At 38.4% G+C, this 12,204-nt stretch overlaps 1 protein-coding gene across 1 annotated transcript; it reads left to right on the forward strand.

Moving 5' to 3' along the window:
- The first annotated feature begins 1,661 nt into the window (after positions 1–1,661).
- LOC5572049 (uncharacterized protein C20orf24 homolog) lies at positions 1,662–8,416 on the forward strand. Its single transcript, XM_001660105.2, has 3 exons — positions 1,662–1,883; positions 8,018–8,121; positions 8,178–8,416. The coding sequence occupies exons 1-3, from the start codon at positions 1,782–1,784 to the stop codon at positions 8,371–8,373; spliced, it is 402 nt and encodes a 133-aa protein (XP_001660155.1). The 5' UTR covers positions 1,662–1,781; the 3' UTR covers positions 8,374–8,416.
- The last annotated feature ends 3,788 nt before the right edge of the window (positions 8,417–12,204 follow it).

Raw genomic sequence — 12,204 nt, forward strand, 5'->3', positions numbered from 1 at the left:
AGCTGATTATTGTATCTCACAGTATCAACATAGTTCTAATCTACAAGAGCACATGGGCAAATTCTATGCCCGATTGAATGAATTGCTTATTTTTTCCATAGTAATTCCCATATAAACTTTAAAGGGCTTGTGCAGTTTCAGTTTTCATCCAGATGAGTTCAAATTTTGGGAGGATACTCAGAATTTGATCTAGAATCGAATGAGCGGTGTGGAGCAAAAACGATTTTTTGAACCACTCTAATGTATACATATATAGTATGTATACATATATAGTATGTATACATACGCATTTGTTCTATATATGGAGACTAGACTGGCCCTCAAACAAAAAAGTTGTAAAACTCGATGGGGCACCCCCTAGATATGAGCCTTGGGGTAAGAAAAACGCTCTCTCGAAATTTCAATTCAATTGGTTGCTCCACCAGCTGGCGCATTCGATTTGAAGTTTGTATGGGATATTCGTTTCAAATATATTGAAAATTGACCCTACGTCCCTGTTTCGTTCCGTATACTAATTGTTCGTGTTCAATTAAACTCAGAATGACAAATACACTAGTTGATACCCTAATGAACATAATTGCAGAAGGTTGTATCTGGATTTAATCTCATTTTCATTACTATTTCAGTTGTTGAAAGTTAGGCTTAGATCAGCACTCCCGTACAGTCACTTATATGCATGCGACATGTGCCTCAGCTCGCCCAGCGTCATAGGTGGCTATGATGCGCTTAGTGGCTACCTCCAAGCTATATAAGAAACACAAAGCAGTATTGCATGATGAACTTCAGAGAGTTAAAACACCAACTTTATCAATTTAAATCATGATACAACCTTCTACAATATTGTTCGCTATCATATCAAGTAGTGTTTTTGACATTCTGGGTTTAATTGAACGTGATTAACAATTTTTCTGAACCAAACAGTAGATGATGTGCTGTTTCCCATATGTTTGAGCTGAAAATCCCATATTAACTTCAATTCAAATGCGCCAGCTCATGGAACGACCAAATGAGCTGAACTTTTCAGAAAGGCTTCCTCTAACCCCAAGGAATAATCCTGGGGGGTGCCCCGTGGAATCATACAACTTAATTTTTCTCCCATACTAAGCTGGGCCAGTCTAATGGAGACTTGACATTTGAGTGCTTTTTAGTTGGCATATTTTCCAACCAGCGAACATCCAACCATCGAGTCATTCCATGTTGCTAAAGTATTACGGTATCACTTCCTCTCCTTTTGTACGCGAAAGTCCCATTGCCTTGGATGGGTGTCCACTGGTAGAATCTGTTTTGGTTGCTCTGTTGCAATAATGCTCACCGCATGAAAACAAAGGCGTCACTGTATATGGGATTTAACATTGTGACAGCATTGCTGTTCTGTCAAACACATAAGGCTACGATGGTGCTATCTATGCTTTCCATAGCGGGCCGTTTTAGTTATTTAAATGATCCATTTTTGGGTTGAAAAATTGAATACCCTTATCTGTATTACTGCCGAGTTTAAAGTGCACCGTGCAATTTGGGTGATTTCAATACCCATTTATGGGTAGTCTTATCTAAGTGTGTACAACCCAAAATTAAATTGAACCGCCTGTGTTGAAACAACCCAAAATTAAATTGAACCGCGTCTCCGTGTAGATCATGATTTTAGCGTGTCTCAGGATAATGACAAACGTCGACTGGTCAATTTTTGACGTTTCTCTTCTGGTTTTCTGCACTCTGGCTGGCTCGTTAATTTGGTTAATCAAGGAAAGTTGAGCGGATATTTCGATTTAAATCAAATCACAATGGCTTCTAAAAGTGCTGACCGGAAAACAAAAGCTAAGTCTGCCGATATCAAAAGTATATGGAAATGTGCAATCACACAACATTCGGAATGGGCAGATAAAGTAAGTAAATCATCAGGTCCGGTACGCTCCATAGGGGAATGAATGGCAAAATGACCATTCGGAGATGGTAAAATGAGGAGCTACAAACGTAAAAAATCGGTACCGTCAGTGCACCAGATTTCGTGTGTTTTTTCGGAGGTTGCTTGGGCACGTCAGGAGAAAATCAATAAAATTTATATTTAATTAATATTTAATATTAACCTCCTTTTCCCGAGAAGCCTAGATAGCCGCGTAGTGTAGGTAGCGGTAGTTTCAACTGGCTAAGAATTAACACTACGGACTGCCCGTTCCGGTGGTAAAAGTCCACCTCACAGGTGACCCCTAATTCATGGTGTGATACGTACCGTGCCTAGGAATGAATGGTTAGGGGGGTCTAAATAAAACCTAACCGCTAACGGAGCCTGTGGGGTACCAGGGCGCCCTCCACAGTATTGAGCCCTTCCTGTGCTACCCGGAGTAATGGTGCAGGTGTTGTGACCTTGTGTTTCTGCGAAATAATCGGCTGCCCTTCTTCAGTCTCTATCCTGAGGCTGGAAAAAGGAAAAAGTTGAAATTTAGCGTGACATAATTTGTGTACCATCCCTTGGCATGTATCAGATGTGGAATCATTATCTGATCATCGCTACATCTTCTTTGAACATTCAAATGTAACTGCGCAGACTTTGCGTTTTAGGAATCCCCGGTCAACAAACTGGGAACTCTACACTGAATTGGATGCGACCAAATTTCATGGATATTCTCCGTCTATTGAAAATCTAAGTGATTTGGATAATGCCGTTGATACTACAACATCCTACATTATGGAAGCTTTTGAAGAAGCGTGTCCTCTGCGGTCTGTAAAGACTACAAGAAGAACCCCATGGTGTAGTTCCGATCTGACTAGACTCAGGAAACAATGTAGAAGGAGTTGGAACAGACGCCGTTCAGCTGGATCAGAGTCGTTCAAGTCGGCTCGCAAGGCTGACCAGAAGGCTCTTCGTTCTGTTGAACGAACCGGCCGGAAAAACCTTTGTACAAATGTTTCCAGTTTGAGTAAAGTTAGTCGGCTGAACAAAATTCTTGCAAAATCTAAGGATTTCCAAGTGAACGAAATTGGCTTACCTAATGGTGACTTTACTTCTTCTGATGAAGAAGTTTAAGAATGTTTATTCAATACACATTTCCCCGGATGTGTGGACATTAGTGAGGGACAAAAATTAGATTCTCGCTCCAGTCCACTTTTTGGATTGCTTTTAGGTCCCATAACAACTGTGTAAAATTTCAGCTCGATCGGAGAAACTATATTTTAGCGCCAGCCGTTCAAAGTTTGTATGGGATTTACTATGGGAAAACTTACTTTTACAAAGAAAAATCGCCAGAGGTCGCCCATTGGGCTCTATAAAAATTCTGAACACAGACCTCGATAGGTATTTTTACGATGAAGAATATTGCCAAAGACCGCGAAACAATCCGACACTTGTGAAAAAAGTTATTCAATGAAAACCTATTTGCAAAGCGACGTTGATTAACACGTAAAGGAATAACAATAATAACAAAATCGGGCAAAATTTCCGAATAGTCTATGCTTAATAATTTTTTTCACAAGCATCGGATTGCTTTGCGGTCTTCGGCAATGTTCTTCATCGTAAAAATACCTATCGAGATCTGTGTTCAGAATTTTTATAGAGGACAATGGGCGATCTCTGGCTATTTTTCTTTGTAAAAGTAAGTTTTCCCATAGTAAATCCCATATAAACTTTGAACGGCTGGCGCTAAAATATAGTTTCTCCGATCGAGCTGAAATTTTGCACAGTTGTTATGGGACCTAAATGCAATCCAAAAAGTGGACTGGAGCGAGAATCTAAATTTTTCATATAACCGTGTCCCAGGCTAGTGGACATAGCATCTACGGATGAACCAAATGTCTTTTCATGTAGTTACGAGTCTCTGGTCTCAGCTCGCAGTACAGTCAACTTTCGGTCGTTGCACTAAACCTGTAGCCCACTTAGGGCCGATTTCTTCACCACCGCTTAGGCCTTAAACCTAGCTTAACTATATGGGTAAGCGTGGTTTACGGCTTAAGCCATGGTGAAGAAATCGGCCCTTAGTGAAAGACTTTCACTAATCGGGCTGAGTTTCGAGCTGTCAAATAACATATAACAAAAGAAAAACAGAGCTACCAACATTGATAAATTGCGTCTTATGTAAGAAAATGACGTTTGCCTTCGTTTTAGGTGGGCTATACTGCCCATAAAAGCATAACTGTCCCATATTGATTTTCCAGCACCTTTTTTCATTGCAACATTCATGTTTTACTAATTACTTTACTATGCATATCAAAATTAACACATTTTGTTTGAAAATATTGTGAAAAAATATGACGTTAGTGTAGTCCCATATTGAAAAATAAAGGCATAACAGTCTCTATATGAACTTTGAACCCCTATTGCAGCAGCAAACCGTGAATTAAGTTCAAGTTTATATTATTTGCTAATCAGTAGAAGCAAAATACGTAATCTGAGCGGTTTTGTTAAATGAATATGGCATGGGGAAGTGTACAGTCAACTTTCGTTCGTTGCACTAAACCTGTAGCCCACTTAGTGAAAGACTTTCACTAATCGGGCTGAGTTTCGAGCTGTCAAATAGCATAGAACAAAAGATTGACATTGATAAATTGCGTCTTATGTCAGAAAATGAAGTTTGCCTTCGTTTTAGGTGGGCTACCGTGAGGGCCCCTAACTCTGCGCAGCTCCTAACTCTGCGCACTTTTACCAAAATCCACCAAAATCTGGTAAATTATTTAAATTTTTGTTTAAAATTTGTTTCCCATATATTGATACAATAGTAATAAAAAAGTACGCGAAGAATTTTCTTGACAAATTTACGTTTATTACTTTAATAAAAAATAAAATAGCTTCAAAAATATTGATAAACGTCCAAATTGACTGCCCGTTAGCAAAAATGCTAAGGGAGTACCTCATCACTTAAGTCATTTGAATCAAATTAAAGAGAATATATTTCAGATTGTTAGTATGTAGGCACTAGTTTATTTATCGAGCAATTATGACTGGTAAAGTGCAACTTATTTTCTTTTCATTTTCTTATTCTTCTTAAGTGCGCATAGTAAGGCACCATTTTTCAACTATGTCCCTTACTATGCGCAGCAGTTATAAAACGTTATTTTCAACATATAATCAACCCTCCAGAGGTCTATATTGAAGGGAACCATCGACTTGTCGACACCATCGAGATATGGAATAGAAATACTTTGAAAAATTGTTTGAGGGGACCATCATAGTAAGGAAAGATTAAAAAATGACGTCCAACATATTTTAAGGATTTCTACACTCCGTCCCCTCAATCCCCTGTCGCGATTTTACAGGACCTAATGGATGCATTGTCACATTTTCGTAGACTCGTCCATCCTTCCCTGAACGGTGGACGTAATTTTTGAATGCTCCCTAACCATGCAATAGAATAATTTTGATTTTTTGTATAGTTTCATGAGTCAATATCGAGTAGTGGAACATCGAGGTTTAATTATTTTGTCTTTGGTTCAATCGTATTTGCTATATAGAAACGGCAATAAAGTACTGTTATTGATCTGAAATATGAATCGTTCTTTAATTATGTCACGCTTATACAGGGCGGCGATACTTCTCGATTGAGTGATGAACAATACATTAAGAATGGATATACCCTTTCGCTTAAACTATTCTTCGTATTTAGTAGGACTGTTCGGGTTTCACATATAACAAGCCAGAACCAGGTTCTTATTAATTTTCTTCAAACCCGGATCCGACCCGAATCCGAGACAATTATTTATTTTTATTTTTCCTAGTGAAAATACATAAACAGTCAAAGCTAATTTTCCTTTACACGCCAAGGGTGAACGCAAAAAAAGACGTAGTTTGTACCGTTTTTGTATGTTGCTTTGGATTTTAGAAAACTAAGTTAATTACATGTTTTGGAAATCATATGATGATTTCGATTATTTTGAGAGTTGCACTTAATGGCATTCAGTAACAGTAATTATCATGGATTGAATTAGAGATAAAATTCACTTCACTTAGTAAACTTCTATGTTAGAGACATTCCATGCTCCACTGGGGACGTAAAGCCGTATAAAGCAAGAAAATGAAGATTAATTCAGTGTTTAAATGCTAGTAATGCTTTTAGTACAATACTTCAACTGTTATAAATAATTTATCGAGTGCGCAGAGTTAGGAACCTAAATGCGCAGAATAAGGAGCATTGCAAAAATGAGTGCGCACAGTTAGGAACACGGACGCCCTTGAGAAAAATTAAAAATTTGCAATAAAAATCATTACTTAGTGAAGCTTTTATATATTTTCCTTATACATAAAATCAATAAGTATTTGCTCCCAAAATTTCAGAGGATTGTGTTTTGTTTTCAATTAATTACAGCTGTTTGAAATTTGAAAAGCCTTAAGTGCGCAGAGTATGGGGCCTTCACGGTATAGCCCAACTAACGGGAGCCCAATTAAAACGAAGCCCATCTAAAGATAGTGCAACGAACGAAATTCGACTGTACTAGAAAATTATGAACATTTGAATGAGAAGGCAAACTTCCAACTTTGAGCGTTATTTTCTCAATGCCTACTTTTTCAATATGGGACAGTTATGCCTTTATGGGCAGTATAGTCCAGCTAACGGAGCCCAATTAAAACGTAGCCCACTTAAAGATAGTGCAACAAACGAAATTCGACTGTATCGTAACTACTGAATCGATTCAATGGGCATTTAATAGTTTTGCTCCTTTCAAAACTTCAGGAGCGGATGGGATTTTTCCTGTTCTGCTCCAAAAGGGATTTGAGTTTATCAAACATGTTTTGAAAAAGGAATGGAATAATTAAAATTTGAGTAAATATCATGGGAAAACGTTGTCAGCTTTGATATTTCGAAAGGTATTTTGAGATTTCCGTAGAAATTTTGATATTTCGAAAAGAAATTTGAGTTTCCGGTAATGAGTTTTGAATTTATTTGAGAGATCTGATATTCTTTCTGGCGTTAGAGAGCCTAATTCTCAGCTTATTAACTGAGAGCTTTCAATGTCAATTGATCATCACAGACAAACAGACGCAACAGCTAGAACAATTATCAATTTAAAACATAGTCACGTGAACATTTACGCCCAATGCTAAAAATACTTCATTTGGAGTGCTTTGCGAAGACCCAAGCAGTCCGATTCATTCGATTGCTTGTTACTGAACATGTGGTCAAGCCAATTTCAAGAGGAATAGCTCTTGACTACAAAAACATAGTTAAAGGAACAGTGCTATAATTTTCAGGGCAGGCAATCGTCACCGTCAAATGGGAAAAGTCGTCGACGAAACTAAAAAAAGAATCGTCATCGTCACTCAACCAGCGTTGGATGACGATTTGCTGCAGTTGTCCGCCACAAAGGCTCGACGTCATGACGAACAAAGAAGCCTCCTTCGTTATGGTCGAATCTTCGTTCGGGAGCTCTGAGCCGACTAAAAATATGAACCGTGGCGTCGATAGAATATGAGCCTTTTTTGAAAAAAAATAAAACAAAAACAAAAAAACAAAACGTGTCAGGATTTGAACAAACGAGCTCTGAATCGTCAACGTCACGCGCCTACCAACAGAGCTATTGTTGAAGCTTGAGGAGTACGGGTTAAATTGCCAATACAAGCAATTCTGGGATGGCATTCGCCGTTTTGTGCATAGCAAGCGAATATACAATAAACGCCTCCTTCGTTTGAGAAAGGGGAGCGAACGGAATGAAGACAAAGTGGTTGGTTGACGATTTTGGATTGACGTTCGTCGTGCATTCTTTCATCGATGACGAGACGAGGACCTGCCAGAATTATTATACTGGATGACGATGTCTTTTTTTATTTCGTCATCGCACTGTGACGAATCTGACGATTGCCTGCCCTGATAATTTTGTTAACGTGGTAATTTGAACAGCATTATTTTTATTAATAACATTTTTTCATTCAATTCAACAATATTTTGGAATAGTTGTAGTAACAACAATGTCGTGATTGAGGTTACTAACATTATTTTCAGTGTGTATTGAAATGTAAGCAAGGTTCAGTCTCACCATCGGTGGATTAATTCAGGTTTTTTTAGTGCAGTTGATTAATGAATTTCTCTTTTTTCAGGATGATTTTCTGGATGTTATCTATTGGTCCCGTCAAGTAATTGGAATTTCGATTGGAGTTGTGATGGGTATAATTCCGATGAAAGGATTCATTGCGTTGGCTTTGTAGGTTTTTTTTTTTGTTATTTTGTCATTGTATTAAATATTTACGTCTATTCTAGGTTTGCTTTGATCAGTTGTGGCATAGTTTATTTCTACAGTACGAGCTTCCAATCGATTGATGAAGAGGCATACGGAGGAATATGGGAAATCATCAAAGAAGGATTCATGACTTCGTTCGCCTGTTTCTTAGTAACGTGGATAATTTTTTACACTGGAATGCATGTTGACACATTAACTGTGAAACCAGTTCAATGATATATGTAACTGTTGAATAAATTAAATTGAAATTAGTTCGTTATAGAAATGTTTTTTTTTTCGTTAAATATACAGTTAAATTTAAAGATGTACCGAATAGCACTATTCGGTTTTCGGCCGAATACCGAATAGTTGAAATAATGACACGATATTCGGCCACATAAAACCTTGGAATTCGGCCGAATAACACCCATATGTTCGTCCTATTTCTCGAGAATTACATTTTTAATTTTGATCTACTAGTTTTATTTCACCAATGGATTGTGAAGTGTAAATAAAAGTGTGGGATTGCATCGAATCATGTTGATGTGTTCAGAGCACTTATTCTCGGATTTACGAAGAATAAGTCCTTCGTTAGCCGAGTGATTAGAGTCCGCGGCTACAAAGCAAAGCCATGCTGAAGGTGTCTGGGTTCGATTCCCGGTCGGTCCAGGATCTTTTCGTAATGGAAATTTCCTTGACTTCCCTGGGCATACAGTATTATCGTTCCTGCCACACGATATAGGTACGAATGCAAAAATGGCACTTTGACAAAGAAAGCTCTCAGTTAATAACTGTGGAAGTGCTCATAAGAACACTAAGCTGAGAAGCAGGCTCTGTTCCAGTGGGACGTTAACGCCAAGAAGAAGAGAAGAAGAAGAAGTCCGCTGAACACACCTATCCGATTTGATGTCATTTGAGCACTTTTATTAGCGTATTCGCACTTGTAAAAACTTTTGCAATAGTCCAGTGATGAAAGAAACTTCTGAGGATTTGTTTTTCTGAAGTTAGGGACTTATATCTTATTGATGGTATTTTTTATCCATCTCCTTCTTTTTTTGAAATTCGATTAACATTCTACTTGATTCCTCATCAGACATCTGGAAGTGATTTATATAAATTGGAGCAAATATACCACAGGCCACTGCTCGCATAATAAAGGAAGAACGTGATCTGTAAGTGTCGCATAACTGTCGGAGATAGGATAGCCTTGACAATTGATGTGGTTTGAAAGAGTAGGGAGTCGATTCCGGTTAGGGACCCTTTGCGTATTATGAACCCCCTACAGAAAAACATAAAATTAACACTCAAAGCTAGCTTATCCACCGGGGAAACTTCGATTACATTGTTAGTCAGCAGTTTCAGGCAAAATATTTGGTTTGGGACGCATAAATACAAATATTTGAACAGTTTTGTAAATGAAACCACACAAGAGGGTCCATAATACGCATTTCCAGGTGGGTCCATAATAGGCTCGTCGGCAGCGAGCCGGATTACATGGGAATCTAATGGAGGGTCCATAATAGGAAATATCAACTTTGTAAACATTCCTATTCTTGACCCCGGGACGGTCCATAATAGGCATTCGGACAACAGTTTTTCAAATGCATATTTCGCTGGAAAAATCTAATGATTTTGTATACAGCGGGGATTCGCTGGTTGGAACACGACTGCCTTCCATCTATCGAATCTGACCCGTTTGTTGGAACGACTGACAGCTGATGAAAATGCTCCACACTAACTCATCTGAAGAGCAAATGGAGCAAATCGTCACGAAACGCACATATACATACGCATTTGTTCTATATATGGAGACTTAAATACGACGGTACTCAGACCACTCAGACGTCAAAGTCAGTTTGACATTTTCTGTTGACATTTGAGTGCTTTTTAGTTGGAATATTTTCCAACCAGCGAACATCCAACCAGGGAGTACTAGTACATACTCATAATTAAAAGAGTGTCCCAGTATCTCCAAAATTTGGTTTTGAAAACCCCCATAAAATGCTTTGCGATGGTTAATAGTGTTTTTGGTTGACTATGCAAATATCCCAGAGGCTTAGGTTTCATTTTAGTTGATTTTTCTGACTTTACATAAATATCGAAGTTATGAGAAAGAACAAACTAATAATTAAAAGAGTACCCACAGGGCCCAGATAGCCGTAGCGGTAAACGCGCAGCTATTCAGCAAGACCAAGCTGAGGGTCGTGGGTTCGAATCCCACCGGTCGAGGATCTTTTCGGGTTGGAAATTTTCTCGACTTCCCAGGGCATAGAGTATCTTCGTACCTGCCACACGATATACGCATGCAAAAATGGTCATTGGCATAGTAAGCTCTCAGTTAATAACTGTGGAAGTGCTCATAAGAACACTAAGCTGAGAAGCAGGCTCTGTCCCAGTGGGGACGTAATGCCAGAAAAGAAGAAGAAGAACCCACAGGGGTAGTGGTTAGAAACCTCGCCTTTCACGCCAAAGGTCCAGGGCTCAATTCCCATCCCCAAGATAGTCATTTATGATCATAAGGTTATAGTGATGACTTCCTTCGAAAGGGAAGTAAAGCCTTTGGTCCCGAGATGAACTAACCCAGGGTTAAAAATCTCGTTAATAAAGACAAAAAAAGAGTACCCCAGTATCCCCTAAATTTGATTGTAAAAATCCCCTAAAAATGTTTTGCTGTTGTTAATAGTTTTTTGGGTTGAATAGGCAAACATCCCAGAGGCTTAGGTTTATTTTTTGTTGATTTTCCTGACTTTATATATCAGAGTTATGAGAAAGTATAAACTCATAATTAAAAAAGTACCCCATTACCACCTAAATTTTATTTTTAAAATCCCATGTTTTGCGGTAGTTAATAGTGTTTTGGATTGAATAGGCATACATCTCAGAGGATAAGATTTAATTTCAGTTGATTTTCCTGACCTTACATGTCAGAGTTATGAGAAAGTACAAACTAATAATTAAAATAGTACCCCAGTATCCCCTAAATTTGATTGTAAAAATCTCATAAAAATGTTCTGCTGTAATTAATAGTGTTTTTGGTTAAATAGGCAAACATCCCAGCGGATTAGATTGAATTTCAGTTGATTTTCCTGACTACATATCGGAGTGATGAGAAAGTACAAACTAATAATTAAAAGCTAATTCTTTTTATTAGAATTAGTATCCCCTAAATTTGATTTTAAAAATTCCCTAAAAATGATTTGCGGTAGTTAATAGTGTTTTTGGTTGAATAGGCAAACATTCCATAGGCTTAGTTTTAGTTTTTGTTGATTTTGATGGTAGTGATAGTGACCAATGCATTGGCGAGCGGGACTGGTTTCACCACGGCACCGTTGGTCCCACATAGAGCTCGCTCCTCCAGTGCGAGTAGCGAGGTGGCGGTGGCAACTCGAGTGCGTAGTGGCCAGGGATACCAAGTCAATTTTTCAAAAATCTGGAAGATTTTGAAAATTTGTATGGATAAGTCTGGATCGCTTTTGTCATATATGGAGAACCTTACAAATTATTTACGAAACCTTACAAATTCATTTCATTTTTTATCTGGATCTTCCAGATTTATGTGAAATGGGGCCTCAAAAATCTGGAATATTCCAGACAAATCTGGAAGGTTGGCAACGCTGGTAGTGGCAGGGTGATCAGTTTATGTTATTCAGGTTTGTACGAAGGATCTAATGGAATTGTTAACAGAACTCTTTTCTCCCAGTCGCTCACAGCCCTAAGAACTCCTAGAAGCGATTCTGGAGTCGAAGGCTGACCAATTTGGTCTACGTGATTCAGGTTTGTACGAAGAAAACAATAATAATTTTATAACTAATATAATATATGATAATAATAACCTGAATTATTCAGGTTTGTACGAAGAAACTCGACAATTGTCGACTCACACGCCGCGCAGAATAAGCCTGAGTTATATTCGGCGGGATCCTGCGAAACGCGGTAAGGCCTGAATTCGGAGGGAGTCGGCACTCTCCGTGTGCATGTGATTGTTCAGGATTCGAAGGTTTCGCTTGCCAATCGCGCCAAGAATTTGAAAGTGGTTTCGAAGATCCAGACGGTGTTCTTCGCGGTGGC

Source organism: Aedes aegypti, chromosome 2 (assembly GCF_002204515.2).
Source record: "Aedes aegypti strain LVP_AGWG chromosome 2, AaegL5.0 Primary Assembly, whole genome shotgun sequence".
NCBI classification, from domain to species: domain Eukaryota; kingdom Metazoa; phylum Arthropoda; class Insecta; order Diptera; family Culicidae; genus Aedes; species Aedes aegypti.

What these genes read in the sequence shown, in the direction of transcription:
- LOC5572049 (XM_001660105.2), top strand. Translation starts at nt 1,782, where the DNA reads ATGGCTTCTAAAAGTGCTGACCGGAAAACAAAAGCTAAGTCTGCCGAT. An exon ending in ATTCGGAATGGGCAGATAAA is followed by an intron (nt 1,884 to 8,017) that starts GTAAGTAAATCA and finishes CTCTTTTTTCAG; the next exon opens with GATGATTTTCTGGATGTTAT. An exon ending in GGATTCATTGCGTTGGCTTT is followed by an intron (nt 8,122 to 8,177) that starts GTAGGTTTTTTT and finishes CGTCTATTCTAG; the next exon opens with GTTTGCTTTGATCAGTTGTG.